General features: G+C 35.4%; 1 protein-coding gene across 1 annotated transcript in view; it reads right to left on the bottom strand.

Moving 5' to 3' along the window:
- Positions 1–15,365: 15,365 nt before the first annotated feature.
- SEMA3C (semaphorin 3C) overlaps positions 15,366–27,709 on the bottom strand; it is a 180,157-nt gene continuing 167,813 nt past the window's right edge. The window contains exons 16-18 of the mRNA XM_010386802.2: positions 24,404–24,471; positions 22,098–22,228; positions 15,366–18,141 (exon numbers count right to left, since the gene is read on the bottom strand). Of these exons, the coding sequence (XP_010385104.1) occupies positions 17,728–18,141; positions 22,098–22,228; positions 24,404–24,471 (613 nt within the window). The 3' untranslated portion in view covers positions 15,366–17,727. The remainder of the gene's footprint in view (positions 18,142–22,097; positions 22,229–24,403; positions 24,472–27,709) is intronic.

Genomic DNA, 27,709 nt, shown 5'->3' on the forward strand with positions numbered 1-27,709 from the left:
ACCCTGTAAACAGGTAGACCAATGAGAAGTCTACAGTTCAATAAGGGTAGAAAAGTTTAATATATCACTTTGTTCTTTAAAAATTCTTTTCTTTCTTTTTTTTTTTTTTTTTGAGAAGCTCCGCCTCCCGGGTTCACGCCATTCTCCTGCCTCAGCCTCCCGAGTAGCTGGGACTACATGCGCCGGCCACGTCGCCCGGCTAGTTTTTTGTATTTTTTTTTTTTTTTTAGTAGAGACGGGGTTTCAACGTGTTAGCCAGGATGGTCTCGATCTCCTGACCTCGTGATCCGCCCGTCTCGGCCTCCCAAAGTGCTGGGATTACAGGCTTGAGCCACCGCGCCTGGCCAACTAAAAATTCTTCTATTCACCAGCTATTTCTGTTCTCTATTTTCAGGTACTAGCACCCAAGGGTGTTTTTGTTAAATGCTACTTTGTTCAGTACTTCTCCGTTACGGCAACTGGATTCTTGAATTGTTCACAAACTTAAATTATGTGAAGAGAAATCCTGTCCCTTTAGCTCTATTTCCTTGGCCTCCAAGGAAATCTTTATGATATTCTTTTTCTCTGCTTCATGGATTAGATTTAATTTCTGTTCATAAGCAGACCCTTACCATCTGTGGCCTCCCTCAGGATTCTATTGTTCACCTTTCTTCCAACCTAAATCTTGAAGGCTGCCTTACAACTAATCTACAACTTCCAGTAAAAGTACTTGTAAAAGTACTTTAGAAATAGAGGAATTTGCTCAGAATATCCATAAGTTATAAAACATTGCCTTTATTAAAAAAACTACAGGTGGTCATCATAGAGATTTACTCTATTAGTATTATTTTTAATTAACAAGTCAGACATGTGCTGTCTTTTTTCCTTCAAGAATCATTTTAATGGAGTCAATTTTTATGCCCCCTCCATTTGCAGTTCAACACCTATTTAAAATATTTTACTGCAAATAAAAAGGATCAAAGATATTTAGAACAGTCTTATAATCTAATGTCTGGGGAACCAGTCCAAAATTAAGTATGAGACAAAGATAAATGAAATAGAAGCCTTAACATATATTCAGTGTTCTTGAAGATGATAGAATCCTCAACATACTTTCTCTGTAATTTTTCTTGGATTATGTAATCTTTTCTGTAGTTTCAACTATCTCTTTGTGGAGAGTCTCTCAGTGGTTCCTCTGAAGGTTCTGAAGGCCAATTGTGTGAATCTTTTCCTAGTTTTGTATTCAGTGACCTCTTGTTGGGTAACTCGAACTTGGCCATGATGGTACTTGTGTATTTATACTGTGAAAATGGTCAGATGCTACACATCAAGGCTTCTTTGCCCCTCACCCTTCTCCTGGAAAACTAATGGTTAAAGTATTCACAGTTCACCACCAGTCTTGACCCTATCCTAAATCAATTCAGGTTAAATCTCACTAAAAATAATTTTATTTTGTTTTCCCGTTGTCTTTAAAATAAGCATACCAAAAAAAGTCATTTTAATTTAGTGAATAATTGCTATAAAAATAAACAAAATTAGGTTTCTTGGATAATTCCTCTCCATATATCACTCTACAAAAGATATGTAATTGTACACCAAGGCAAATTATATATTCTTAGAGTCTGCCTCGCCTGTCCCAATTGAAGAGTGTTTCTGTTTGCAGAGAAAGGAAACACTCGTTTCACTGTGAAGGAGGAGGAGGAAAGAAGAAATTATTTCCCTCTGCTGTCTCTCCAAAATCTACCTTCATCCTCTGTATCATAAATTATGTAAGTAAAATAGAGCCTTGTCACTCAAACTGTGGCCTGCAGACCAGCAGCCTGGGCATCTTCTAAGAGATTGTTAAAACATGCAGATCTCCAAATCAACCCAGACCTCCAGAATGAGAATCTACTATTTCACAAGGCTCACAGGTGATTCACGGGCACATGCAAGTTTGAGAAGCTCTGGATTTGAGGAGAAAAAGGCAAGGGGCAACTAGGAGAAAGAAGGGACTTGGGAGGAGAGTAGAAGATGTAGGGTTAGGGTGGAGGTACATCCATTCAGTCATCAGGCCCCAATATGCTGGCTTCTTTACAAACAAGAGGCGCAACCGAGGACACACTTTCCCCCTTTAAATGAGTTTTTATAGATGACTTTTCTATTTTCTTCACCTGTGGCTGTTTGTCTCCTAGCACCTGTTACAAAAGACGGTGATACTGACAAGACAATTCCAAACTACTGCTAAGAAATTTGGAGAAAGTTTTCATTATGACCCTGAGGATGAAGCTCTTCATTTCTTCACCAAGTTGAAAATGTGGCTTGAGGAAAAATATTTCTGCTTTCATTTTGGCCCTGTTTGCCCTGAGGCCATGTGTAGCTGAGCACAGCCAAATGAAAGTGACCGAAAAAATCTGGTATAGACAGTGCAGTTGAACAACAGCCAAGCCATGAAATTGAGTCCCAGAAATTCAAGCTCTTAGTTGATGCTGACAGCTGAAAAGAATAGGTTTTTTTGGTCTCACATGCACTTTTCTGCACTGTATAAACCATATCTCCAGGTCACTTATGTTGACCTGGCTTTGTTTCTAAATGTGTGACCTCTTTAAGTGTCTCAGTTTTGTCGGTAAAATGGTGGTGTATGACAGCTCTTGGGACCACCCTGGTCTTTCCACCTGTCCTCACACCTTTCACTCCAGAATATTCTGCCCTGTAAGAGCTATCTAATTAAAACACTTTGTTCTCTGGCTCCAGCTGTTTCAGAGAATCCTGGCAATATGCTGCCCTTGTTTTTTTGAATTCTTAAGTCCTGCATTAAATTTGTCAGAAAGATTTTCTCAACTCTGTACAGACATAGTGAATGTGTGTACACATGGGTGATATTTTTAACCTAGTCTTAACCACTGATTTTTCTTGTGATAAAAGTGATGTCCTGAGACATTTCAATTGTTGTGGTATCATGCTAGTTAATACTCAGATGTCATATGACAAAATTATATTATCTGCAAAGGCAAACATCTATAGATAGGAAGACAATGCTGGAAGTCCTCATTTACACATGTTATGCTAATATTGTCTGCCAAAAATTATCACTGACATTAAAGATCACTTGAATCTCAGAGCATCTACGGATGACACTTCATAATTTCAGCATCGTAACTTAGAATATTCTTTTATTAATTTCAAATTTCTTAATATTCATCAGTTTCTTCATATGCAAAAGGCAGATAACAATAGTACCTATTTCTAGGTTTTAACATGAAATTTAAATTGTTTTTTAAATAAAAAACAAGGTAATGCATAAAATCACAGTTCCTGGCAATTAGTAAGCATCTCATTAATGTTAGCTTTATTGTCATGATATTTTTACTTATTCTTTTATAAAATCTTCAAACCACAATGTTGACAATGTTCAAATGCATCCAATAATTGTTTAATTAGCATCTAAATATCAATCAAGTTGCTTCTATGAGTTTTAACACATACAGCCTAATCTCAGTATGCCAGCTGAATTACTAAGAAAAGATAAAACTCTCTTTATTGTTGTGATTTCTATTGTTATAGCTCATTTCTATCTTGGTCTTGAGATCTCTCTCTTCAAAGTGGCCATAACCAAGATAGCCACTCTTTAGGAAAACTCTGACTAGAGAAAAGTTAGGCTCAGATTGAGATGTGTTGGTCAGGCAAGACAGAATGAGAAAGTAAAACTAAATGCATGGAACATAAGAAATGTATAACTTACAGGTCTCAGAGAGGTGAGGGGTGCCAACATGAGCCTGACGGAAGTCTGGAGGTGGTAGGGAACTCAACCAACAAGCGAGGAGTTAGAGTGTGAAAAAGAGCCAGGCAAAGGATCTGTGGAACTGTGAGTTTGTAAGGTCCACGGGCACTATCCTTTAGGCTTTCCTGTGAGGGGTGTGGATTGGCTAGTTTAAAAACAAATGTTTGCAAAGGGGGATTCTGGTGTTAACCATTAGGTTTCATCATGGGCAGCAGCTGTCGGGTATGTTGGTTTTATTTATGTATTTTTTTTTTTTTTCAGTGATTAAAATGAGGAACAAGTGGCTATTTGCAAGCACTCACACATGGAGAGGATTTTTTTTTTTTTTTTTTTTTTTTACCACACCAAAGGTGACAGGGTACAGTTGCATTTCAAACAACTTAAGTCGGGCCTAAAAATGGATGTCAAGGAAGAAACTATATTAAACAATTTTATGACAATTATTTTTCCACTGTTTTAACCTTATTGACCCCTAATTGTATTTCTCACTTCAGATTCCTTTGGGAAACAGCCAGGGCATCAATCAACTAATCAACCAATCAAGTAAATACTTGCCTCTTATCTCCTTCTTCTTAAATATATCTAAATTCTCAAGACATTTACATTGACCAACTCATCTCAAAAACTAATAGCAGGTGTTTATTTCATTATTTACTGCATTGCAATGCATATATATCTGCCTTGATCTCTACTATTCCCAAACTTCAAATCTTGGAATCAATCTGTGTATTGATTTTTGGAAATTAATCATATGTTTCCACCCCCAAACCTATAAAAAAGTCATTCTTCTACCACATTAACCTTTCAGAATTCTATACTACACAGTCCATTCCAGCCTCCTCCTAGAGCAGAAGCCCCCCGTGATTATTACACTGAAGTCTCCATTCTCTAAAGTTCTGACACTTAAGTGGCATAGGACAAAAAGCAGATGTGTTTTTTTTCAATCCTAAACAAGCTGCTTGCTAGCTGCAGAAACTCTGAACTTATTTTCCTATCTGTAAAATTCATAGCAATGTCTACCAAATATCACTGTGGGAAATAGATGTAATCATGAATGAATAGGACTGAAATAGCATTTTAGTAGAAGAAAGTAGATTTTTCATCATGTTCTCTTGTGGCCATTGTGATACAGACCAAATTTTTAAACTGTTGTTGAAGTGTCATCTTGTATTATTAAGTATTTTACATTTGTCTTAGCTTCCTTTTGGAGAATAGATATGGTGTTATTCATTTCTTATATGGGAGTACATGGTATAATTGTATTTGCTTGCCTGATAAATTTTAGTGAGTGTTCTACTTAATGGAAATTCTATAGATATTCAAAGCAATAAGTGTGCATTTTCTAAAATCTCTATTAGAGTATTTAACACTGATGATGCTGTATTCATTAGATATTAGTGTCTATAAAGATTCATTATATATTATAAAAATGGGAAGGCCCTAAACCAATTCCACATAGGCTTATTAAGCAATTAAGCACCTGTTTGGAGGCTGGCACTGTTCTAGATATAAGACATAAAAAAAGCGATTGAGATATGAAGTTTACACTCTACCTGTGCTTTTTTTTTTTAATGAAAATATTTCAAGGCAGCCCAAAAGGGGCTTTTATGATTGAAATGAAAAAGAAGTGCTGACAATCTCAGAACATGTTAAGCATGCCCCCTGCTGCTCATTGGCTACAAATATTTTGTCCCCACCCAAGCTCATGTTTTTGGTGGTGGCTATGGTAGGGACAGTGGAGTTTAACACTCTTTAAGGAGAGGTAAAGACATAAATCATCCCTTTCCTCCTTTTTCCTTTTTGTCAAATTCATCTTCCATAAGTATTTTTATCCAAAAGCATCCATACTTACTCCATTCCTGAGAAGGAAACTCAATGTACCACCATCTTCAAAGCCTCAGTGCCAACTTTTGATGAAGCCATCTCAAGAGGGTTCAGAAATCCCCTTTTTAGTAACAATCTTCCTTATTTTACCTGGCAGAAGAAAGCAGTTACCTGCGGTGTAGGGGGTTCCGTCGTGAGGAATTGGAACAGCCCGGAATCACTGCTTTAATGCTGACCCCATTGCTCCAATTAAAGATTAAGTTCCCACATAAACTGAATTGTGAATTTCACTCTTCTGAAAAAGGATATTTTACCACAAAATACATTCTCTAAACTTTTCTCATTCACTTAGACAGCTTGTTTCTAAATGCAGGATAAAAGTGCCATAATTTCTGCAATAAATAAAATCAAGATTAAGTAACAGAGTAACTAAGGCAGCTGGTCTTTGCAAATAGTTGCTCTTAATCCTGTGGCATTGTATCTTTAGTAAGGTTGTTTACTGTGGACTCTCATCCATAAAATCAGTTTGCATCCTCAGTTGTTTAGAGTCGCTGTCCTTATGACCCAGCCTGTCTTAAGCTAAAGCATCCATGCAGCATGGTCTTTAATCACTCTTTAATTTTTCATCTATGGTTGTTTTGGTTCTCAATATTGAAACCTATGCCATTTCTTCTTCTGGACATTACTGGGTAATAAATCTCTTGTTCTGACAGTTTCTGCATATTGCATAATAGCTCCAGCACCACCTCTAATGCTCTCTTCCAGCCTCTATTTGACCCCTTTTGGTGTTCTTTTTTCCTTCTGGACCACACTACTCCCCCAGTCCATTCTTGCTGTGAGAGGATGAATACTGCCTTATAACGCTCCTTCCCCTTATTTCAGAAATGCACCCCAGGAGGGAGCTGTTGCATGTTGCTTATACTTCTGTGTGAATGAAAGTCAGTACTGAAGTCTACTAAACTTTAAGTCTAAAAGAAAATCTACACTTTAAAAAATATATGTTTTGGACTGCTAGTTGATCTATTTTCTTTATTTCCATTCTTCCTCTCAAAAGGCCTTTAAAATACAGACAGAAATCTGTTATGTTGAATGCAAATCACTCATATCACATCATTGGCCTCCAGTAGTTTTTATAACCCTTAGAATCAAACCTGAACTTCTCATCACAGTCATCAGGGGCCAAGGGACTTGGTTTCTCCACCTTTTGGATCCCATCTCCTCCCTGTCCTTTTCTTTCTCACTTAGATGCAGCCACACATTTTCCTTTTTTTCCCCTCACATCTGCCAGAATTGTTTTTAACCTGGAACCTTTTACTGGCTTGTCCTCTGTCTGGAATTCTCTCTTTCTTAATTTTTGCATGATTCCCTTACCTTTCTTTAATTTTCTTCATAGCACTTTTCTGAACCTAACTTATTACATAATTATTTGCTTGATTCAGTTAACTTAAAGAAAACATACAATTTATAACTTTAGGTAAACAGAAGGGGATGCTTTATTTCTCACCAAGGGTTGCAGCCTGCAGATTGTCCATTCTGAAAGGGTGGGAAGCATAGCCTCCAGTCAGAAGCCAGAATCGGATACTTCCATGGAGGGCCAGAGGGAACAGGAATTTATGCCAAACAGCTAATTTCAGAAGACTGGCTACTTGACCTTTACCTTTTACCATATACAAAAATCAACTCAAGATGGATTAAAGACATAAATGTAAAACCTAAACTTACAAAGATCCTGGGAGAAAATCTAGGAAATACCATTCTGGACATTGGCTCAGGCAAGACTTCATGATGAAGACTCCAAAAGCAACTGCAACAAAAACAAAAATTGACAAGTGAAACTTAATTAAACTAAAGAGCTTCTGCACAGCAAAAGAAACTACCAGCACTGTAAACAGACAATCCACAGAATGGGAGAAAATATTTGCAAACTATGCATCTAACAGAATGGGAGAAAATATTTGCAAACTATGCATCTAACACAGGTCTAATATCCATAATCGATAAGGAACTCAAACAACTCAACAAGCAAATACCAAAAAACCCCATTTAAAAATGGGCAAAGGACATGAACAGATACTTCTCTAAAGAAGACATACATGTGGCCAAGAAGGATATACAAAAAATGCTCAATATCACTAGTCATTAGGGAAATACAAATCAAAACCACAATAAGATACCATCTCACACCAGTCAGAATGGCTATTATTAAAAATTCAAAAAACAACAGATGCTGGGGAGATTATGGAGAAAAGGGAATGCTTACACACTGCTGGTGGGAATGTAACTTAGTTCAGCCCTTGTGAAAGCAGTTTGGAGAGTTGGGAATAACGCTCAAAATCCTAAGGAAATTGAACACTCAAACAAAGGATTCTTAGCAAAGCAATTATACTTCTGCGCAGAGGGGTGCTTCTCCTTGCCCAGTTGCCATGAGAGCATACCTGAACAAAGGGGCACGAGAACCTTTATTCCTGACGCAAGTCCTGCCCCTATACCCTTTCCCCATTGGCTGAGGTAGGGCCATACAATCTAAACTAATCCCGCTTGGCTAAACATTTGAACTTTTTTTTAGATAAGGTGGGCATGTAAGGGAGACAAGGGGAAAGGGGAAGGGGTGTCTACAATAAGCTAGAGAGCTAGTCTTCTTTCCACATAAGGAAAGGAATGTGAGCTGGTACTGATAACACCTGGTACTGTGGCATGTCTGGGCATGTAGCAAAGGCAGAAAGGAAGAAAAAAGAGAACAGGAAAAAGGAGTGGGGAGTACAATGAATTAAAGAATAAAGGATTGATCAGGCTATTTGAAGAGAAACCTCATCATATTCCACAGGAGATTTCTCAAAGAACCTACAACAGAACTACCATTTGACCCAGCAATCCCTTGCTGGTTATTTACCCAAAGGAAAATAAACCATTCGACCAAAAGGACACATGCACTTATATGTTCATCGCAGCTCTATTCACAATACCAAAAAAATGGAATCAACCTAGATGCCTATCGATGGTGGACTGGTATAAAGAAAATGTGTTACATAACACCACGGAATACAATGCAGCTGTAGAAAAACAGATCATGGTTTTTGTAGCAACATGGATGGAGCTGGAGTTCATTATCCTAAGTGAATTAATGCAGGAACAGAAAATCAAATCATGTTCTCACTTATAAGTGGGAGCTAAACATTGAGTAAACATAGACACAAATAAGGGAACATTAGACACTGGGGTCTATTTGAGGGTGGAAGGCGGAATGAGGGTGAGGATTGCAAAACGACCTACAGGGTACTATGCAGATTACTTGGGTATCAACATTTTCTGTACACCCAATCTCCACAGCACACAATTTAGCCACGTAACAAACCTGCACATGTACCCCCTTGAACCTAAATACAAGTTGGAAAGAAAAAGACGAATTTATGCCAAGTAAGGTGGCCAAATATACATACTCAATAAGCTATGGAAGGAGTCACGAATACATGGAAGGAGAAAGGTGCACATACGCAGTTGAGCTTCCTGCTTCTCCATAAAATGGTGACGTAAGCGTGGAATTTTCGACCCTCTGACATCCAAAGATGAAGCAGAGGATAAAAAATCCCTTACTGTGCAAGCTCTGTTGACTCACCAGGACCACTCCATGACTGTGGTTTCTTAATCAGGCAAAACAAAAGAGAGGCAGCATCAGGCAGTTGGTTGATATCAATAGTGGAGTCATTTAAAAGGGTTGGTTCCTCTTTAGCCCTTAGGGAAGAAAGGCTAATCTTCGTCGTGAGTGAGGGAGGGGCCTAACACCCTCATCCCATCGAGACTGACAATTTCATTTTCAAGGTTACTCTGGGTCCCCTTGGTCAAGTGATGGTCTGTTTAGTCAGTTGCAGGGTTTAGGATTTTATCTTTATTTATCATTTATTTGTTTTCTTCTCCTCTAGAAATAAGGCTTTACAACAGCAGGTACTTCACTTTGTTCCCTGCTATGACCTCAGTGACTGAAATACTGCCAGGCCCATAGGAAATACTAAATGAGTATTTGATGAAATCACGAATAAATGACATTTCCAAAATCAGAGGCATGGCAATAAAAACAGCCAACATTTATCTGATATTCATGTTATGTCAGGTAAGTTCTAAGCACTTTACATGGATTATCTCAATTAATCTTGACAGTAATCCCATGAGATTGATATTATGATAATGATCTCAGACTTGCAAAAGTAGAAAGTATTAAGAAAGCAAACTAAAACAAGGTGTTCTGATTTCGTGGCCTGAGCTAGATGCTACTTAGAGTCCTAGAAATCCTATTTCAAAGGCTGCTGTATATAGAATCTGTCCAAATGATCTAACTTTCCTAACAGATGTGCCTGAAGGGGACTCTTGATAATGAAGTATAGAAGATGCATAAAGTTTGTAGCCAGACTCTTTGTTTTTCACATTTTTTTAGCCTTTAGGAAGTTATTAAACTCAGGGAAAGTCTCCAAATGCTTCCAACCCTCATTTGTAAAATAGATGAATAGCATATACTTCAGAAGATCCTGTGAAAGAAGATACTATGTATAGTGTGTTTTTACACAGAAATGCTCACTAAATGGCTATCTTTATGAGGAGGATGATGGTGGAATTTGTGGTGGTGCTGTTACTGCTGCAGATGGCAGGTGCATAGCACAGTGGTTAGCATCTCTATCAGTATGACTTCAACATGCTTGACCATGCCTGCGGACTGGCCAGGATAGAAGTGACAGGAGGCTGTGGTATGGGGTATCAAGGATTCTTAGGGAAAGCCAAGTTTCTCATGTGGGGGGTGACAGCTGACATCGCGGATGAGTAAGTCTAAGCTCCAGGGTAGTCACTCCAAGGTTCCTAGGCAGATATGGAGAAGAAATTCAGCTTGAGGAAGGATTGAGTCATGTCCTGATAATGACTATCAGATCATCTGCCTTCCAGTGCCAGGGGAGATAAGGAAATAGGAGCAATAATAAAAATAACAAATGGTCACTGGAATTTCTGGATGAGCTGAGGGGCTTTGTAAAACATGTAGTAATAGCACCAATTAAATTAATAATAATATCTCAATCATGTGGCAGGAATGTGACTTTATCCTCACAACCATATGAAGGGAATAATAATAATTATTTTTTAATTGAGATGGAGTTTCGCTCTTGTTGCCTGGCTGGAGTGCAATGGTGCAATCTTGGCTCACTGCCACTTCTGCCTCACAGGTTCAAGCAATTCTCCTGCCTCAGCCTCCTAAGTAGCTGGGATTACAGGCATGCGCCACCACGCCTGGCTAATTTTTTTTTGTAATTTTAGTAGAGACAGGGTTTCTCCATGTTGGTCAGGCTGGTCTCAAACTACTGACCTCAGGTGATCCACCTGCCTCAAGCCTCCCAAAGTGCTGGGATTACAGGCATGAGCCACTGGGCCCAGTCAGGAATAATATTATTATCCCATGTTTTTCAGATGAGGACCCCAACAGGCACAGAGAAGTTAAATAACTTTCCCAACATAACTCAGTTAGCAAATGGCTGCTGGGAGTCTACATAAGTAGAAGAAACAGAGGATTCTCCTGGGGAAACCAAGAAGATGGCCTCATTGAGCCAGAGAGCCCGACAAAGGCAGAAATGAAAATATTGGTCCAAGTAATGAGAAAAATGAAGATTTTCAAATCTTTCCTTGAATAAAATTGTAAGAGAAACTAATCATATTGTCAACTCATTAATTAAAATAATATTTGATGATAATGCTGTGAGATACAGCCTTCAAAAGATATTTAAGTATTTGGACAACAGCTTTGTAATGAAACTCCAATCTCCATTTAAGTATGTAAGTACGGTTGCTTACTGTTTTCATATCTACAAAAATTAGAAATAGCATTTTCATTGAATTTGGTTCATTCTTTCAAGTAGACTTCATCCACAAGTAATTTAATTAATGGACAACGAAAGAAGCTCCATTTATCTTATTAAATGTATTTTCATTTAAGATTTTTACTTTTTAATGATTTTCAAAATTTGGAATATATTTATGTCCTTTGATCAAATTGTGATGATTTGTAATTTTAATTTAATTCCAAAAAAAAGTTAATACTTAGAGGATTTTTTTTTTTTTTTTTTTTTTTTGAGAATGAGTCTCACTCTGTTGCCCAGGCTGGAGTACAGTGACACAATCTCTGCTCACTGCAACCTCTGCTTCCCAGGTTCAAGTGATTCTCCTGCCTGAGTCTCCCGAGTAGCTGGGATTACAGGCATGCACCACCACGCCTGGCTAATTTTTGTATTTTTAGTAGAGGCAGGGTTTCACCATGTTGACCAGGCTGGTCTCGAACTCCTGACCTCAGGTGATCCACCTGCCTCGGCCTCCCAAAGTGCTGGGATTACAGGCGTGAGCCACTGCGCCTGGCCTACATTCTTAAATAAGAATTAAATATACGTACTTTTGTTTTACATTTGTGTGATAGTAATCAATAAAAGAACTTAAAATACAAGACTTGCTGTATCAGGATAAAATATTTGAAGCAAGTGGAATAGAAATATGAATAAGAAGAAATAAAAATAATATAAAATTTCTGGCTGTTAAAAATGGTTAAAGTTGGATTGTTTTTAATTATTTTAAAATATGATATTGAGTACCAAATTCCTATAATATTTTGATTTCATTGTTGTCATTTATAAAGAGATGTAACTATGTTATTTTAAAAGTTTGAAACTGATATTATACTGAAAGTTATATGCTTTGCAACTATGGAAACATATAATAAGAAAGTTAGTTTTTAACTTAAAAATGATTTAGTGGCTACATAACTTTTCAAAATTCTCTTTGAAGTACTTGAGTGACAAAGGTTGAAATCTACTTCCCAAGCTCATGGGTGATATTCAATGGATAATCCTTGCTCCAGAGAACCAAGGCAATGAAGAGTGAGTTGGTGGAGGTGGATGGTAAGTATATAGGGATTTGTGGATTGTGTTTCTACCTCACTTACGGATTTGTGTCCTGAGAAGGTACAAGATCTCTGAGGGGCAAACAACAAAGACGTATCTTGGTGGTTTTAGGCTGGAGAGGCTCAAATTGTCTCCCAGAATGGTGCAGGAATAACAGAAAAATTCCTATTCCTCTAAAGCATGTTTGGACATAGTGGAAAGCTCACTTGCCCTGAACAGGCTTTGCATTAGAAATAAGAGACAGCATAGAAGACCTTTGTGAACTGGTAACACAGTTAAATTAGAAAAACTGATGTTATCGTAGACGTCAATATGCAATATGGATAAATGACATGAAATATCAACTGAACTATGTAGATGCAATCTGATGAAAAAGAGAAAAATGCTCAAATGAAATAAATGGTTTTGCTCTCCTGATTAAAAAATAATAGCATACGCTGGTAGAACTCCACATATTTTATTCTCACAACACAACTACCACATGGGATAGATATTATTATAATTCCAATTTTAGAGAAAGTGACAATTCATCAAGAGGGATTAAATAACTGTTCCAGTTTATATCACTTTTAAGTGGAGAAGCTGGAATGGGAACTTGAAGCAGAAATTGGGGCTCATTTTGGAATAATGTATACACTGAATATAGCTGGTGTGTGGATTTGTGGGTATGTAATCTGTATATACATATACACATACATATGTGTATATAAAAACATCACTGGGATTCTGCTGAATGTGCCAGGCTGGTGGGGCTTGGGTAGCATCTCCTTCATTTTATTGTTTTCTGTGGTCTGCTTTTCCTACACGAGACAAGCTGTCAATACAGAACCACAGCTTACAACACTTCCAGTTCACATCAACTCAAAGGAAGGTAATTTACAGGTCTAATTTCTCTGTTTGAGTATTCATGATTTGACAGAGAAGTAAAGATGAATACAGTTTATCCCCAGAATCAGTAATAAAGGAAAAAGTTAACATATAACTTTTCTTATTTTGAAAAGTCCTAAGAAAGTGAGAAATTCCTTTTATCTCATGAGCCAAGGATAATTTGTATATTGAAAAATATCCAGAGGAACAATAGGAATGACCTTTTTCATAATTCTATCATATATTCATTTTGCCTTGCAGAAGTAATTTTGTTTATGATCTCATAAAGTACTTGGGTAACCTTTTTTCTGTGAATAATTCAGAGAATAAAAAAAAACACTAAAGGAACAGAACTTCACCCTGCTTTTGTACTTGGAGGTTGAGAGGTAACCTCACATAAACAGTTTTAATGTGTTTGTTATAATGTCATTCTTTAATAGCACTTTATGTAAGTAACACTCAAGCATGGCAACATAATAGCCCTGAGAAATACACAATTTAAACTATGTGGAAAGTAGTATTTTATGAGGTGAATAGACAAATACATTAGAGTCACTAGAATGAAGATGGCATTTTTTTTTTTTTTTTTAAATCTTGGAGCTGGTTCTTCCAACTCTCATACCTGTGTACTATGAAGGTAACATTGTTAGGAAACCATAAAAATTAAAATGTATACCAGAGGCCCCTTAAGAAAAACAACTTATTGACAATGAATTTCACCAATTGGCATGCATGCCAGTAGAATTCGTTGTGGTTTTAATTTTGCGGAGGGGCCTGCATTCTTGTGCAAAAGGTGGTTGGCTAAAAGGTTACTAGGATAAACTCTTAAAAAAAAATTCCACAGTAATCTGCAGCTTTGTCATCACGCATGGAATTCAATAAAATTCTCAATGTCTCTGGTTAAATAAACATTTTTTCTTACTTAGTCTGCTTATTTTTTTGTCTAGACTAAAGCTTTTAAACAGGCTGCAAAACAAGCTGAATGTTTTTCTTGACTTTAGCTAGCATACACGTAGGAAACTGTTACCATTTTCTTAAAAAATTTTCACTTAGGTAAAAAACATAAATCAGCAGTACATTAAAATTATAAGAAACACATCGAATATTTTAAAACTCAAGTTGAAACATAAGCAAGGGAGATACTGAGAAATAATGAAGCAATTAGTGAGTAGTGCAGAATTAAGTTGGAAGATCTGTTAAGACAACTTTTAATTTTTGTGGTTTATTTTTTCTTCACTGACATTATAAAAGATTGAAAGCCCAGAGGTAGAAGAAAGCTGTAATAGGTCTGCCATTCAAATGTGTTAACTGGATTATGAGTTAATCTGTGGTTTCTTTCCTCTAATTTATTAAAGGCTCATTTTACCTGATAAGGTGTTACCTAACCCAGTGACTGCAGTTTCCCCACTTAGATCATTGGCATTTAACTTGCCATAGAACACAACTGAAACATTCCTTCTTGTTCTAGCAAAATGATGCCTTCTAAATAAGGCAACATTAAGACATTTATTGAATACTTACCATGTAAAACGTTCTGTCCTAATGCTTTACTGGTATGAACTTGTATAGGAAAGGAAGGCAGAGAGAATTTTAAAACTTTCCCAGAATAAGACAGTTAGCATGGATTCAAATGCAAGCAATCTGGCTCCAAAGACCGTGCATTCCTAAACTGTGTATTTTTTCCAATGTAGACACAACATACTCTGAATAAGTATCTATAGATACGTATGGATGTACAATATTAGGGAGAAAACAAATATGTATTTGTTTGGAAGTATACACAGAAAATGGATGATATTAGATGTCTTTTGGGTTGGGACTCGAATAAATGAGGGCTATTGGTACTGGGAGAGCTTTATATGTGCATCTTTCCGCAATTTAAATCTTGAAATAGTAGATGTATTACCTTCACCAAAATGGATAAAGGAATATTTAAAAATCATATGAATTCAGTAAATTGTATCACACTAACAAGTAAGTTAATCCTACATTAAAAATAAAAGCTAGAAACATAATTGGGGAATTCAACATGTTTTATTTTGCCAGGCCAATGATTTCATCAATATCCAATTAAATTTTAGTGTGACAACTACATTTAGTTTGTTTCCTTACACAGATTGAACATTCACCATTATGACAGTTTCATCATGCTAAAATCTATTCGCAAACTTACACTTTGGAAAAAAGTGTATTTCTAGAAAATTTTATGTACAATACAAATGGAAGAGATACTAAGTCACTGAATTGTCAAACTACACAAAACAAAACCAATCAACCACCAGTAGTATACATTTACAACATTTTTGAAAAAAAATTTCTTTTACATTCAGCAGAGTTATGTTCATGAAGAATTTCTACATTTTTAAAAGTAATGAAAGTATACACAATTTAATAATTGTGAAAATATAAAGAATTAAATAGCACAAATACATTATAAAACTAAACACCCTTACTGTCTATCAGTTTGGGCTTATGTGAAACAAAGGGAACTGTGACTCTAAAACAATTTTACTTTTAACTTTGAACATAGAATAGATTGGCCATAAACACAGAAGATGGTTTTGGCTTTACACTGACACATTTCTATGTGTCAATGTAGAGGAGAAAAGTTTAATTATACCTTTTAAGCAGGGAAACCATTATAATAAACTGCTTTAGAAATTACTTTAAAATTATACACATTTGGAACAACAGATTTTTCTGAAAATGAAGTTTGGTGTTATGTTATGCATTTTAAATATTTTTGCCATATCAAGGCCTCCTCATATATTATCATAATTTATGATAACTTAAATAGTGAATCATATTCTGATATTCTGACTAATAATCATATTCATTTTGACAATGACTTTAGTTCTTGAAGTTTTATACTGCAATACTTAAAAAGGCCATAATCTACTTTAATTACCTTCATCATAGATTATTAACTATAAATAAAATTTTTGTACAAGATTTGGATTAGGTACATGGTACAATATCTGTCTTTACCTAGAAGCATGAAAATGCTTCCTTAAAAGGTAAATAAAAAAGCAAAAGTAGTGTTTTTTAAATATATATGAGAACATGAATAATTTTTTTCACATTTTTCCATCTAGTTTTTATTGGGAGAAAATAATTTCAGAATGAAATTTTTCTAATAAAATTATTCAAACATATAATTGGGAGATAATTTTATTCATCACAAAACTTACTACATTTACACTTAGAGACCAGTGAACATAGTACCATTACCTTTTGAAAGAAAGAATGTCTCCTCATACTGTTTTCTTACCTTCTAGACATAACAAGCACCTTGCCATCACACCGAAAAGATCATAAAATATATAGTGTTGACTTAAAAATCACTGTGATATCTGAGACTGGTTTTAATAAAAGGGAGAATTAATCATTGAATTTGAGTACTGAAGTTGAAAACTAGCCACATTTGTTATAAATTCTTCTTTAAAAATTAGTAGTTTCTAATTTGATTTTTCTGTTTGATGATTTCACCCCTTATTTAGAAGTCTAAAACTTCAAAGTTTTTTCCTTCTTATAATTTTTAATTTGCCACATGGACTAGGAAATAAGAGAACAAACAGTAATAACTGAACAGCGCAAGATTATATTCTTTGAGTCTAAAATAAATTAAATAACTTCCAAAAAAAGTAAGTGCTTCTGTTTGGAAGGTGATAACATAAGAATATAAGCCGAACTGCTTCACTGATATAACTCCCATGAAGTATCTTCATGGGGCAGGTTACTGATTTTTATCTTCCTGAATAAGGAAACAAAGGTCAATGACAGATACCAGTAACTGATTATTTCTACAATCTTAAAAAAAAAAAAATTCATTGGAACCATATAAACTCATCATTTTCTCTTTATGAATAACTCATGTTTTTACACAACTTTAAATGCCTTCTTCCTTTTATATTTCTTTTGATAGCCATTCTATCATATGCATTTATGACTTTTACTATGTAAAAGCTATGGATTTGGAACTTGTTTTCACATATAAAATCACTGACAATTAGAATTCTAAAGCCCCAAAGCAGGAAAGGAATACCACAGGGATACTGCCCTCATTCAATTGAGGGATGCAACAATTCTAGTTTTGTAGCTACCATATCGATTTTGAAGAAAAGGTGAATAAAGATATAAATAAAATCTGGTTTAAGTTAAATATTTATATGCACCATGAGGACCATGACATGTCTAGTGCTAGTCACTATCATACAAGAAAATGCATGCTCATTTCAGTTCATGTAAAACTCACTTTAGAAGTAATCACCTTTTTCAGTAATTCCCATTGGTAAAGCACAAGTTTCTTTGCTCAAAATTTGATCATTGAAGACAGAGCATTTGTTAATGGAAGCATAAGACCCACATAAGAAAATATTATGACTCTGGCAACTGATTCCTCCTGTTTCTACTTTTCCGGCTATTGATGAGGGCCTTTAACTTGCCATAGTCCCCTCTCATTTTCTGTGATTCGTCTCCCTGCTGATGTTGCTGCCGAGTGTCTTTGCAGTATTGGTTAATCATCTGCATTTCTGAGTGGCTGAATGCTCCCATGATGTCCTTCGGGTGGAAGGGTAAAGCCCTCACAGAGCTGGCCCAGGTCCATGGGGACCATTTGTCTGTCACAACAGCCACCATTTCTGAATCTAAAACTTTGAAGTTGATCTTGGCTATGGTCTGCTTGAAACTATTTTCTGTAGCAATGCAGTGATAAAGTCCTTGGTCAGAACCCTGAACAGAGCGAATCAGGAGTCCCTGTGAAGTGGCTATGATTCGTTCATTCAGCTTAACCTAAAACAGAGACACATTAAAGTTACTGAAATTGAACATTACATTTCCTTAGATTATGACCAACATATACAGAATAGTGTCAAGTTTCACAGATTTGGGAAAAAAGTATTGAGTACTACTTAGCATTTTTCTCAGTGGACACGAAATTTTGGTCAGTTCCATTGCCTTTAAAAAAAAACAACAACAACACGGGAGATCTTGTCACACTGTCACAGGGGTATTGAATCTAATAAAGAGAGGGTGAACATATTATCCATATTGGCAAAAACAGCTTAAAGTGCTTTCCCCTAGATAGAAGAAGTTTCTCCATATATAAGCACAAAATTGTGGTTGCCTTTGAAATTGGAATCACAGTCAATATATGTAAATGAAACTCATAGATACTTTAAAATATCTATTCCATCCTGGTGTTCTAGTCTTTTATATTTATAAAAAGTACTCACTAGTAAAAACACGAAGCCACAATTAAAGGGTGAATTTTATCTTTTTGTTTCAAATGAATGAATGTTCTTCTAAATAAAAAATACATAAGCAGAGGCAGAATTTTGAACATTATGAAGGGCCTTTTTCAATTATCCCTAAATAAACAATGTCTAAAAATTAGCTGTGATGTCATCACCTTTTAAGTCCTGTAAGTGGTTTTACTTTACAAGGAAAGGTAATAAAAAGCTATGAATTAATATTTAATTGCTTTATAGATTTTACTGGAAAAATGATTGTTTACTGGGTATCAGTAAATGCTTGAAACCTTCCTTACAGTTAGTTCCACCTGTAGTACTGCCAATGAATAGATAGAAAAATAAGTGGTAAAAGGTTCTTTGACATGTATACTCTAGAATACTCTTTCATTGAAGAAAAAAGAAATTTGACCAAAATCAAAATTAGATAATGTATGTTAAATGTTTTCCTAAATGATAAAGTTCTGTGCAAATGGACAAGATATTACTAATAATATCTAAATCAAAGATCAATTGATTCGTGCACAAAAAAACCCCACAAAAGGCAAGTATATTATTAAAAGACAGATAATAGAACAGAACTAGAAAAGAGAGAGTCACTTGGAGGAAGAAAAAATTTTGACATTAATTAATTTTACTAAGTTTAAATGTCCCTCAAAAACAAATCATGTATAAATACGTTCAGGAATTAAAGAAAAAAGAAATGCCACCCTATTTGTGCAAAATTGGGAAAATATTTTGAGTCCAATATGGTAAATCCATTAAACATGTATATAATATTTGGCACAATTACATTTTAGGAATTTATCTAGAATATATACTCTCACATGTGTGCAGGTGTTTTTGATAAGAGGAAAACAAGAAATTATCTAACAAATAGATGGCTTTGAAAAAAAAAAACACTTGTGGTATGGTATATTCACACTATGAAATATGCAGCTAGGAAATATGACATTGAATCACATGTACTGATATTCAAGCAGGGTATGCATGTGTGTGTGTGTGTCAGTGTTGTATGTGTGTAGGGGAGGAAAACTATGGACTTATATATTTGGAGAAATATATAAGTCTTGGGAACCTTACTCTGGGCAGTGGGAATAAGAACTGAGTAATTATTATTCCATAAGTATTAGTATTATTCAATAAGTGTTAGTATTATTCAATAGATAGTAAAAGTGATAATAAGTATTGAAGTGGAGGAGGGCTTTCAGTTTTCACTTTATGCTACTTAGTATGAACTATTTGCCTTTGCTCTGTGAGCTTTTATCATTTGTCTTACTTAAAAAAATGATTAACGTTTACACAGTAATATGAGTGAGAAGCATATGTTTTCTTAAAATAGAAAGGATCACAATAAGTTTAATAAAATATTAATAGCTTAAGAATAAGTAAAATTGTGCTCTGCTTAAATTCTGAACAAAACAGACTTTCATACTTATGTTAAAGCTAATGTTATTGCAATATTAAATTATTAAATTCTTATGTTTTTGAGATTGGGAAAAAAGTCAAAATAGTAATATTTGAGTCTCCATATTCTTGAGCATTCTGAAATAGAACTTTGGAAATATTATTAGAGGGAATAAATCCTTAACACTCCATTTACATTTTACTATTAACTTATAGAGCAGATATTCAAATATATATATTTATTGTAAATCATAGATGTTACATTCACTTATGTATTATTCTATTGAACTTTTTACTGAAGAAAAGAAAATTACTTTCTAGTTGATCCTTGTTTCAGTATTACCCAATTCACATACATACATATAGGCTTTTTCTGGAAGGACTGTTCATATCCTTGTGTTCCTGCCCTGGCCTAACAGCTCACTTGTGTATAGTAATCATCATCACACATTATGACTTCTAACCCAGGTTACTCTGCAAGCTAATTTTATAATCCATATCCATTCAAAATAGTTGAAAATTAATTTGACTGCAGAAATGTCAAGACTTCTTTGATAACAGATTTTACAGCAAAGAAAAGAGATCTCAAATAAATAATAATTTTCATTATTAAAATCTCTCTAAAAGTATTGTTAGCATGATAGGCTTTGGAAGAATGATGGGACTCTGATGTCCATCTAGCTCATCTTTCCTCCAGATAATTCAATTTCCTCCTGCAAGTAGTCATCTGCTTATGGTGTAACATTCCAGTAACGAGGGACACATAATTTCCTAAACAGTTCATAAGATATTTGGGTAGACAAGTCTGAGAGTCGGAAAGCATTTTGCATATGAAACCAACATTTATATCAGTAATGTTGATGCAGTGTCTGTGTTCTACAGCTTAAGGCGGTACTCACTCTACATACCCTTAATTAACTTAATATGTAGTAACCAAATTGCCCACAACAAAAGAATACACATAAATGCAGAAGGCTCCACTTCCCCCTTGGCTCCATCAGACTTTATGATGCACAAATGATGGTATATTTTAGACCTCCCTAAGGCTTTAAATATACATATATATACTTTTTTTTTTTTTTGAGACGGAGTCTCACTGTGTCGCCCAGGCTGGAGTGCAGTAGCGCCATCTCGGCTTACTGCAAGCTCCACCTCCCAGGTTCACGCCATTCTCCTGCCTCAGCCTCTGAGTAGCTGGGACTACAGGTGCCCGCCACCACGCCCGGCTAGTTTTTTGTATTTTTAGTAGAGACGGGGTTTCACCATGTTAGCCAGGATGGTCTTGATCTCCTGACCTCGTGATCCACCCGCCTCGGCCTCCCAAAGTGCTGGGATTACAGGCTTGAGCCACCGCGCCCGGCTACATATATATTTTTATCATCTCATTTGTCAGGACAACATGACATCAATATTATGAAATTCATTATTTACAATATATCACCCTATGCCATTTTACAATGTCTCCCTTATTTCAAAAAACCCAGCTCTTTCCAATCCATGAAAAGTTTCAGTAAGCGTCTTTTTATTTGAAAATCTAAGGACTTTTTCCATATCACTAAATAAAGGCAATGGTCTCATAAACAATGATTCCATATATTACCTAACCAAAGCACAAGAGTTATGAATAATAAAGCAATGGAAATAGATTACCACACAGCAGAAAAACGCTCTTTGTCATGAAGGTTATAGTTCAGTGTAATTTCTTGCTGAGGAAAATTAAACTTTTTTTAAAAAGCTCCCTTTTATCTTGTGAATCACACAAAGGTGCTGTTGTATGAAAACTTGGCTTCTGGATTTGCACACATCTTGTTTCTTTTAGGAAATGTTTCCTCACATCAATACCACTGTCTTAGTGCCGAGGCTCTTGTTTCAATCACCATGTTACAGAGGAGAGCAGGCAGAGAGAATTTCTAATTAATCCATCAATTCTTAGGACAAAGGATTTTAAGGAAAGTGGCACTTGTCATCCCAAAGACATAAAAGATGATCATATGCCTTTCCTTTTTCCTTTGATCTGAGCCTCACCGAGGGACGTTGATTTAATGTTCTCTCCGAAGCCCTGATGGATTGCTACTGTGCTGCTTTACTCACCTCTTTCCTCCTGTCTTTGTCTTTCTGTAACAGCCACTTGATAGATGCCTGCGGAGACTTGGGGGCACACTCCAGAAAAGTGGTGTTATTTTTTACTCCATACTGGACAATTTCAGCTGCATTTCTGTATGCTAGCAGGCAAAAATAAAAGGCAAGAAAGAAAGAACACAACTGAATTTAGAGCACATTCTCCTGTAAAAATGCTATATACATGTTTATTTTTATACAAAATTGTGAACAACTATGGCAGCCAGTAAAAAGCAGTGGTAATCGTTTAACAAGCAAAGTAGGATACGCTGTTTACCTGTTTTGTTTATGTAAAGGGAAGGAGAGACTGTGAATTAAGGTAATGTTGATAAAATCATGTTTATTCAAGAATTACTCTACGCCAAGGATTGTTCTTAATATTACTTTGTTAACTTAATTATTACAATACTCCTGTCACATTTTCTCAGCTTTTCACAGCTGAGCAAACTGAGGCTGTGAGTTATGAGGAAATACACTTTAGTGAATGTGTCAGGCAATACCGAAGCCAGGTCTATCCCATTCCTAAAGTCCATATTCAGTGTCATATAGAGGAAATAGGTAAGCACTGGGAAAGGGCAGAAAGAAAGCTGTGGCCTTGGTGGAATGTAGTGATTGAGAACACTGTCTTCAGAATCAGCGGAACATAGGGTAAAATCCTCACCTTACCACTACCGGCTGTGTAAACTTAGACAAGTTACTTGATGTCTCTGTGCTTTAGTTTTACTCATCTCTAAAACATGGATTACAGCATTTTTACATAGGGTTCTCAGTAAAGGTATTAAATTAGGCAAAACATTTAGTATTGCCATATGGTAGCTTAGACATGGACAGAATAAAGCAGGAATAATAGGACTCTAGTATGGTTTTTTTTTAAGCATTGAGTGAAATAATCATTAAAAAACACTTAGCTCAGGTTCTGCCACAAAGTCAGCATTAATATTTGTTTGATGTTACCTCCACTGCCATTATTCTTACCACTATGACAACTACTACTGATGGGAACTGATACACTTTTATAAAATTGCAAATGGAGAAATGGTAATTTGAATTTATTCCCTCCACTAGATGTGTGGAACAAGTAAGCAAAATCTGTCTTAATTTGCTCTTTGCAGTTAGAATAGTAAAAAGAATGTCATTTTTTACTAAAGGAAAGCACAGACTCAAAGGGATTAGAAATAGGAGTCTCACTGTTAATTTTTGAAACAGCTTATCTGTAGCACCTTGGTGAGCCACAAGGAAGGTCTGCTTGGAAATATTTTTATTTGGTGGGACTGAGGAAGGAAAAGTATTGTAACATGGTAACTCCATGTCAGAATGGGAAGGATAGAATTTACTTAATTGAAGGACACCCAAGGCAGGATTGTCAACAGGCACTGTAGTACACCCATGTTCATAGCAGGATTCTCACTATAGCCAAAAGATGGAAGTGAACCAAGTATCCAGTGATGGATGAATCGATAAACAAAATGTGGCTTACCTACATACATACGTACATATATATGTATATATCCACACACACACACACTATAAATATGCACACATGACAAAATATAATTCAGCCTTAAACATGAAGAAAATTGTGATATATGCTACAATATGAATGGACCTTGAAGACTTTAGTTTTAAGTGAAATGAGTCAGTCACAAAAGGACAAATATTGTATCATTCCGCCTATACGAGGTATCTAGAGTAGTTGAATTCATAAGAAATTCGTAAAGTAGTAGAATGGTGGTTTCTAAGGGCTGGAGGGAAGACGTAATGGTTAGGTGGTATTTAATAGGTCTAGTTTCAGTTGGGAAAGATTAAAAATATCCAGACGTGGCTGGCAGTATGTTGCACAACAATGTGAATATGCTTAATGCCACAGAACTGTAAACCTTAAAATGGTTAAAACAGTAAATTTTATGTGATGTATATTTACTGCAGTAAAAAAAAATGCTGTTCTAAAGGTTCTTCAGTGGTAAATCTCAAAACGGAAAATAGGTTTTCTTTAGAAAGAAAATAGTAGCTAAGAAAATCTGTAATTACAATCTGTGTGAAAGATCTTGCAGCTAACATACTTGAAGTATATGTGTTCCGAGACATTTGTTTTTCATGATTCTCAGTATACACACAAAAAGCCTTTAAGTTTTAATTACCATATATCAATACACAGAATGTTATAATAAATATTTTTGAAAGTGAAACGTTTGAATCTATGAAAATGTTTTCTCTTACTGAAATGTGACACGGAGCATTGCTACTGTGCACTGAGATTGGCCATTGCTCACTTTTAATACCTTTTAGATTAAATCCTCTGCATTGAGTCAGTGGGTTTCCATGTCTCACGTCTTGTCTTCGGCTCCTCCTGTAAGTGCAGAAATACATAAAAGTGACTGAGAATTATCACTGCCAATTACACCACTCTTAAAACACTATAATTTTAAACATTGCATCCTTTTTATTGCTAAGCTTTCATAAAAATTTTTAAAAAGAGTTCTGATTGATGTCGCTATCTCACATTTCTTATACAATTCATCAATAATGGGGGGTACTTACCTTTGCTTTTCAATCTGAGTAAGTTTTTCCATCTACATTCAGGATGGAATGGCTCTGAATCTCCTGTTGCATGCATATCCTGAGTAAATGCTACCTTCTCTAATTAATGGTGTAAATGTTTAGTTTAGAGAAATTCATCCTAAATTTTCTAAATCTATAACCTCCAAAGTATAAACTCACTGGCATTTTCCTTTTTATAATAGTTTGTCTTAAATAAACATACTTGTTTCTTACAAAAGTCAATGTTTTCTGTTTCTAGATATATTACAACTTTTCTGAAACAAGCAATAAAGATAAAAATAGGGACATTTAATAAAAAGTTAATTTCATTTACTAGAATAAGCATGTTGTCCCCAACTTTTTATTTTGAAAATTTCAAGTCTACAGAAAAGTAGAGATATGAGTAAAATGAATACTGGTATACCTAGATTCACAAATTCTTATATTTTGCCACATTAATTTCTTTCTCACATGTAAATACATATCATGTATATACTATGGATCCACACCTATGAAAGCCTTTAGAAAATAAGTTACAGACACAAGAATGCTTCACCTGTAAGTGCTTTAGCATGTATTTTTCAACAAGTAATCTTTCAACATAACAATATCATTATCATCCTAAATATATTGATATTTAACAACATAATCTAATGAATATTCTATATTAAAATTTCTCTAGTTCCCAAAATCTCTTTTATGGATGTCTTTTAAGTTAACCAGCTTCCAGTCAAGGTTCATCCTTTGCATTTAGTTGTTATGTATTGTTAGCTTAAAGCATTTTGACATTTTAGTTACATTAAGCCAGGCGCGGTGGCTCACGTCTGTAATCCCAGCACTTTGGGAGGCCAAGGCGGGCAGATCACGAGGTCAGGAGTTCAAGACCAGCCTGGCCAACATAGTGAAACCCCGTCTCTACAAAAAATACAAAAATTAGCCGGGCATGATGGTGCATGCCTGTAGTCCCAGCTACTTGGGATGCTGAGGCAGAAGAATCACTTGAACCCAGGAGGCGGAGGTTGTGGGGAGCCGAGATCACGCCACCGCACTCCAGCCTGGGCCACAGGGTGAGACTCCATCTCAAAAAAAAAAAAAAAAAAAAAAAAAAAAAAATAGTTACATTGTTTGCAAACTGTTCATTATTTAAATAAAAGTTTTAAGTTGTATTAAGTTATTTAATTTCGTGAGTCTCAGATGCACTAAGTACCTTACTTTCAGTGGTATTACATAGTCTAAGAAATCAAAGTGCAGCAACTGAAATCCTCGGAGCAAGGCATCAAACATTGTTAAAGTCAGAAGAAGGTGACTCTTTAAATATTGTGAATACCTGCCTAAATTGATTGCTTACTATCAATACGTGACTGAGCATATCACTTAATTGGGTTAAATGCTAAGTCTTTCTTAATACTTTTAAAGATAAATAAAAATATTCAGCAAGAACAGAAATATTAAAAGCACACAGTAGTTATTAAACTTACAAAGAAAAATTAATCTCATAGTCATTGATAGTGAAAAAAGCTCATTTTCTAGCTAAAGAAAACACAACTTCATGTACACAACAGACTTTATAAATCTACTTATGGTAGAATAGGTATAAAATTTTGTACCACTTAGGTATTCCTTTTCCAAAGTCAACGTGACCCTTACCACTTACATATTTCTGTACACACACAAACACACAACAGTGAAAGTGTCAGTCACTTTTATCTCAGGAAATATGATTAATATGGTACTGTATTCTAGAATAGCTCCCATATCAAGTTTTTACTGCATAACATTTGCTATATTTTGAAGTCCAGCATTATTTTACTATAGTCAACTTCTAAGTATATATTATATGAGCATCATGAGAGCGTTTTCAGCCATCTAGGCAAGCAATATCATTCACAATGGCTAAGTTTATTATCCTGTGATCAACACTACATAATGGTTTACTCATGTATACAAACTCTCAAGCTGGGCAATCTCAATTTACAATATCGCATAGCTTCTAGACATTCGAATACAGAAAAAAACATTGTTATGGCTTGGCTTCAATCATGAGATCAGCAAGGCAGCCATCTGAGCCTTTTTTATGTATAGATTCCCTCCACGGTACTCACATAGCATCACAAAAACATGCTGGTAGGCAGAGTAATATTGTATTGCATGTAGGATTTGGAATTTGGTTCGTTTCCCATGTTTCATACACAATAGTAAATTCTTTTTGATAAATGATGAAATCTTTTATAGAAAAGGTATTTATTTGAAAATTGATCTGATTATCTTGTCTGAAAATAAAGTTTCTAACTACTTGTCTGAGTCCAGAACAAATAATGTTAGGGACTATACGGCAATATTTGATACAAAACCACAAATATTTAAGATACTTGAGAATGAAAATGGAAAAAAAAAATGCTTTTATTGTTTACTATAGTTTTTTTTTTTTTTTTTTTTGAGACAGAGTTTCGCTCTTATTGCCCAGGCAGGAGTGCAGTGGTGCAATCTCGGCTCACTGTAACCTCTGCCTCCTGGGTTCAATTGACTCTCCTGCCTCAGCCTCCTGAGTAGTTGGGATTACAGGCATGAGCCACCATGCCCGGCTAATTTTGTATTTTTAATAGAGACGGGGTTTCACCATGTTGGTCAGGCTGGTCTCCAACTCCTGACCTCAGGCGATCTGCCTGCCTTGGCCTCCCAAAGTGCTGGGATTACAGGTGTGGGCCACCATGCTCAGCATGTTTACTATAGTTTTTTTTAAAAAGGGAGACTATTGAGCCAATGATATTTAACAACTTCATTATGTCAAAGTATGGATTCCACCAATTTCCAAGTATAACCGTTTTTTGCTTTTTATTTCTATGAAATCCTCAAAGTGATCTTTGTGTTTTGCTTAGAGAGTGGCATCAACACAAAACTAGGTAAATTAACACTATTAAAGAAAATAAATGTGGAAAAATACTTCAAATGTATTACCTTCAAAGGAAAATAAAAAATTCATATGGGAATTTACAAAACAGTTAATTCATTCACCAATATGCTTTGCATTTACTATAAGTATATGCTTA

Source organism: Rhinopithecus roxellana, chromosome 6, assembly GCF_007565055.1.
Source record: "Rhinopithecus roxellana isolate Shanxi Qingling chromosome 6, ASM756505v1, whole genome shotgun sequence".
In the NCBI taxonomy this organism is placed as follows: Eukaryota; Metazoa; Chordata; class Mammalia; order Primates; family Cercopithecidae; genus Rhinopithecus; species Rhinopithecus roxellana.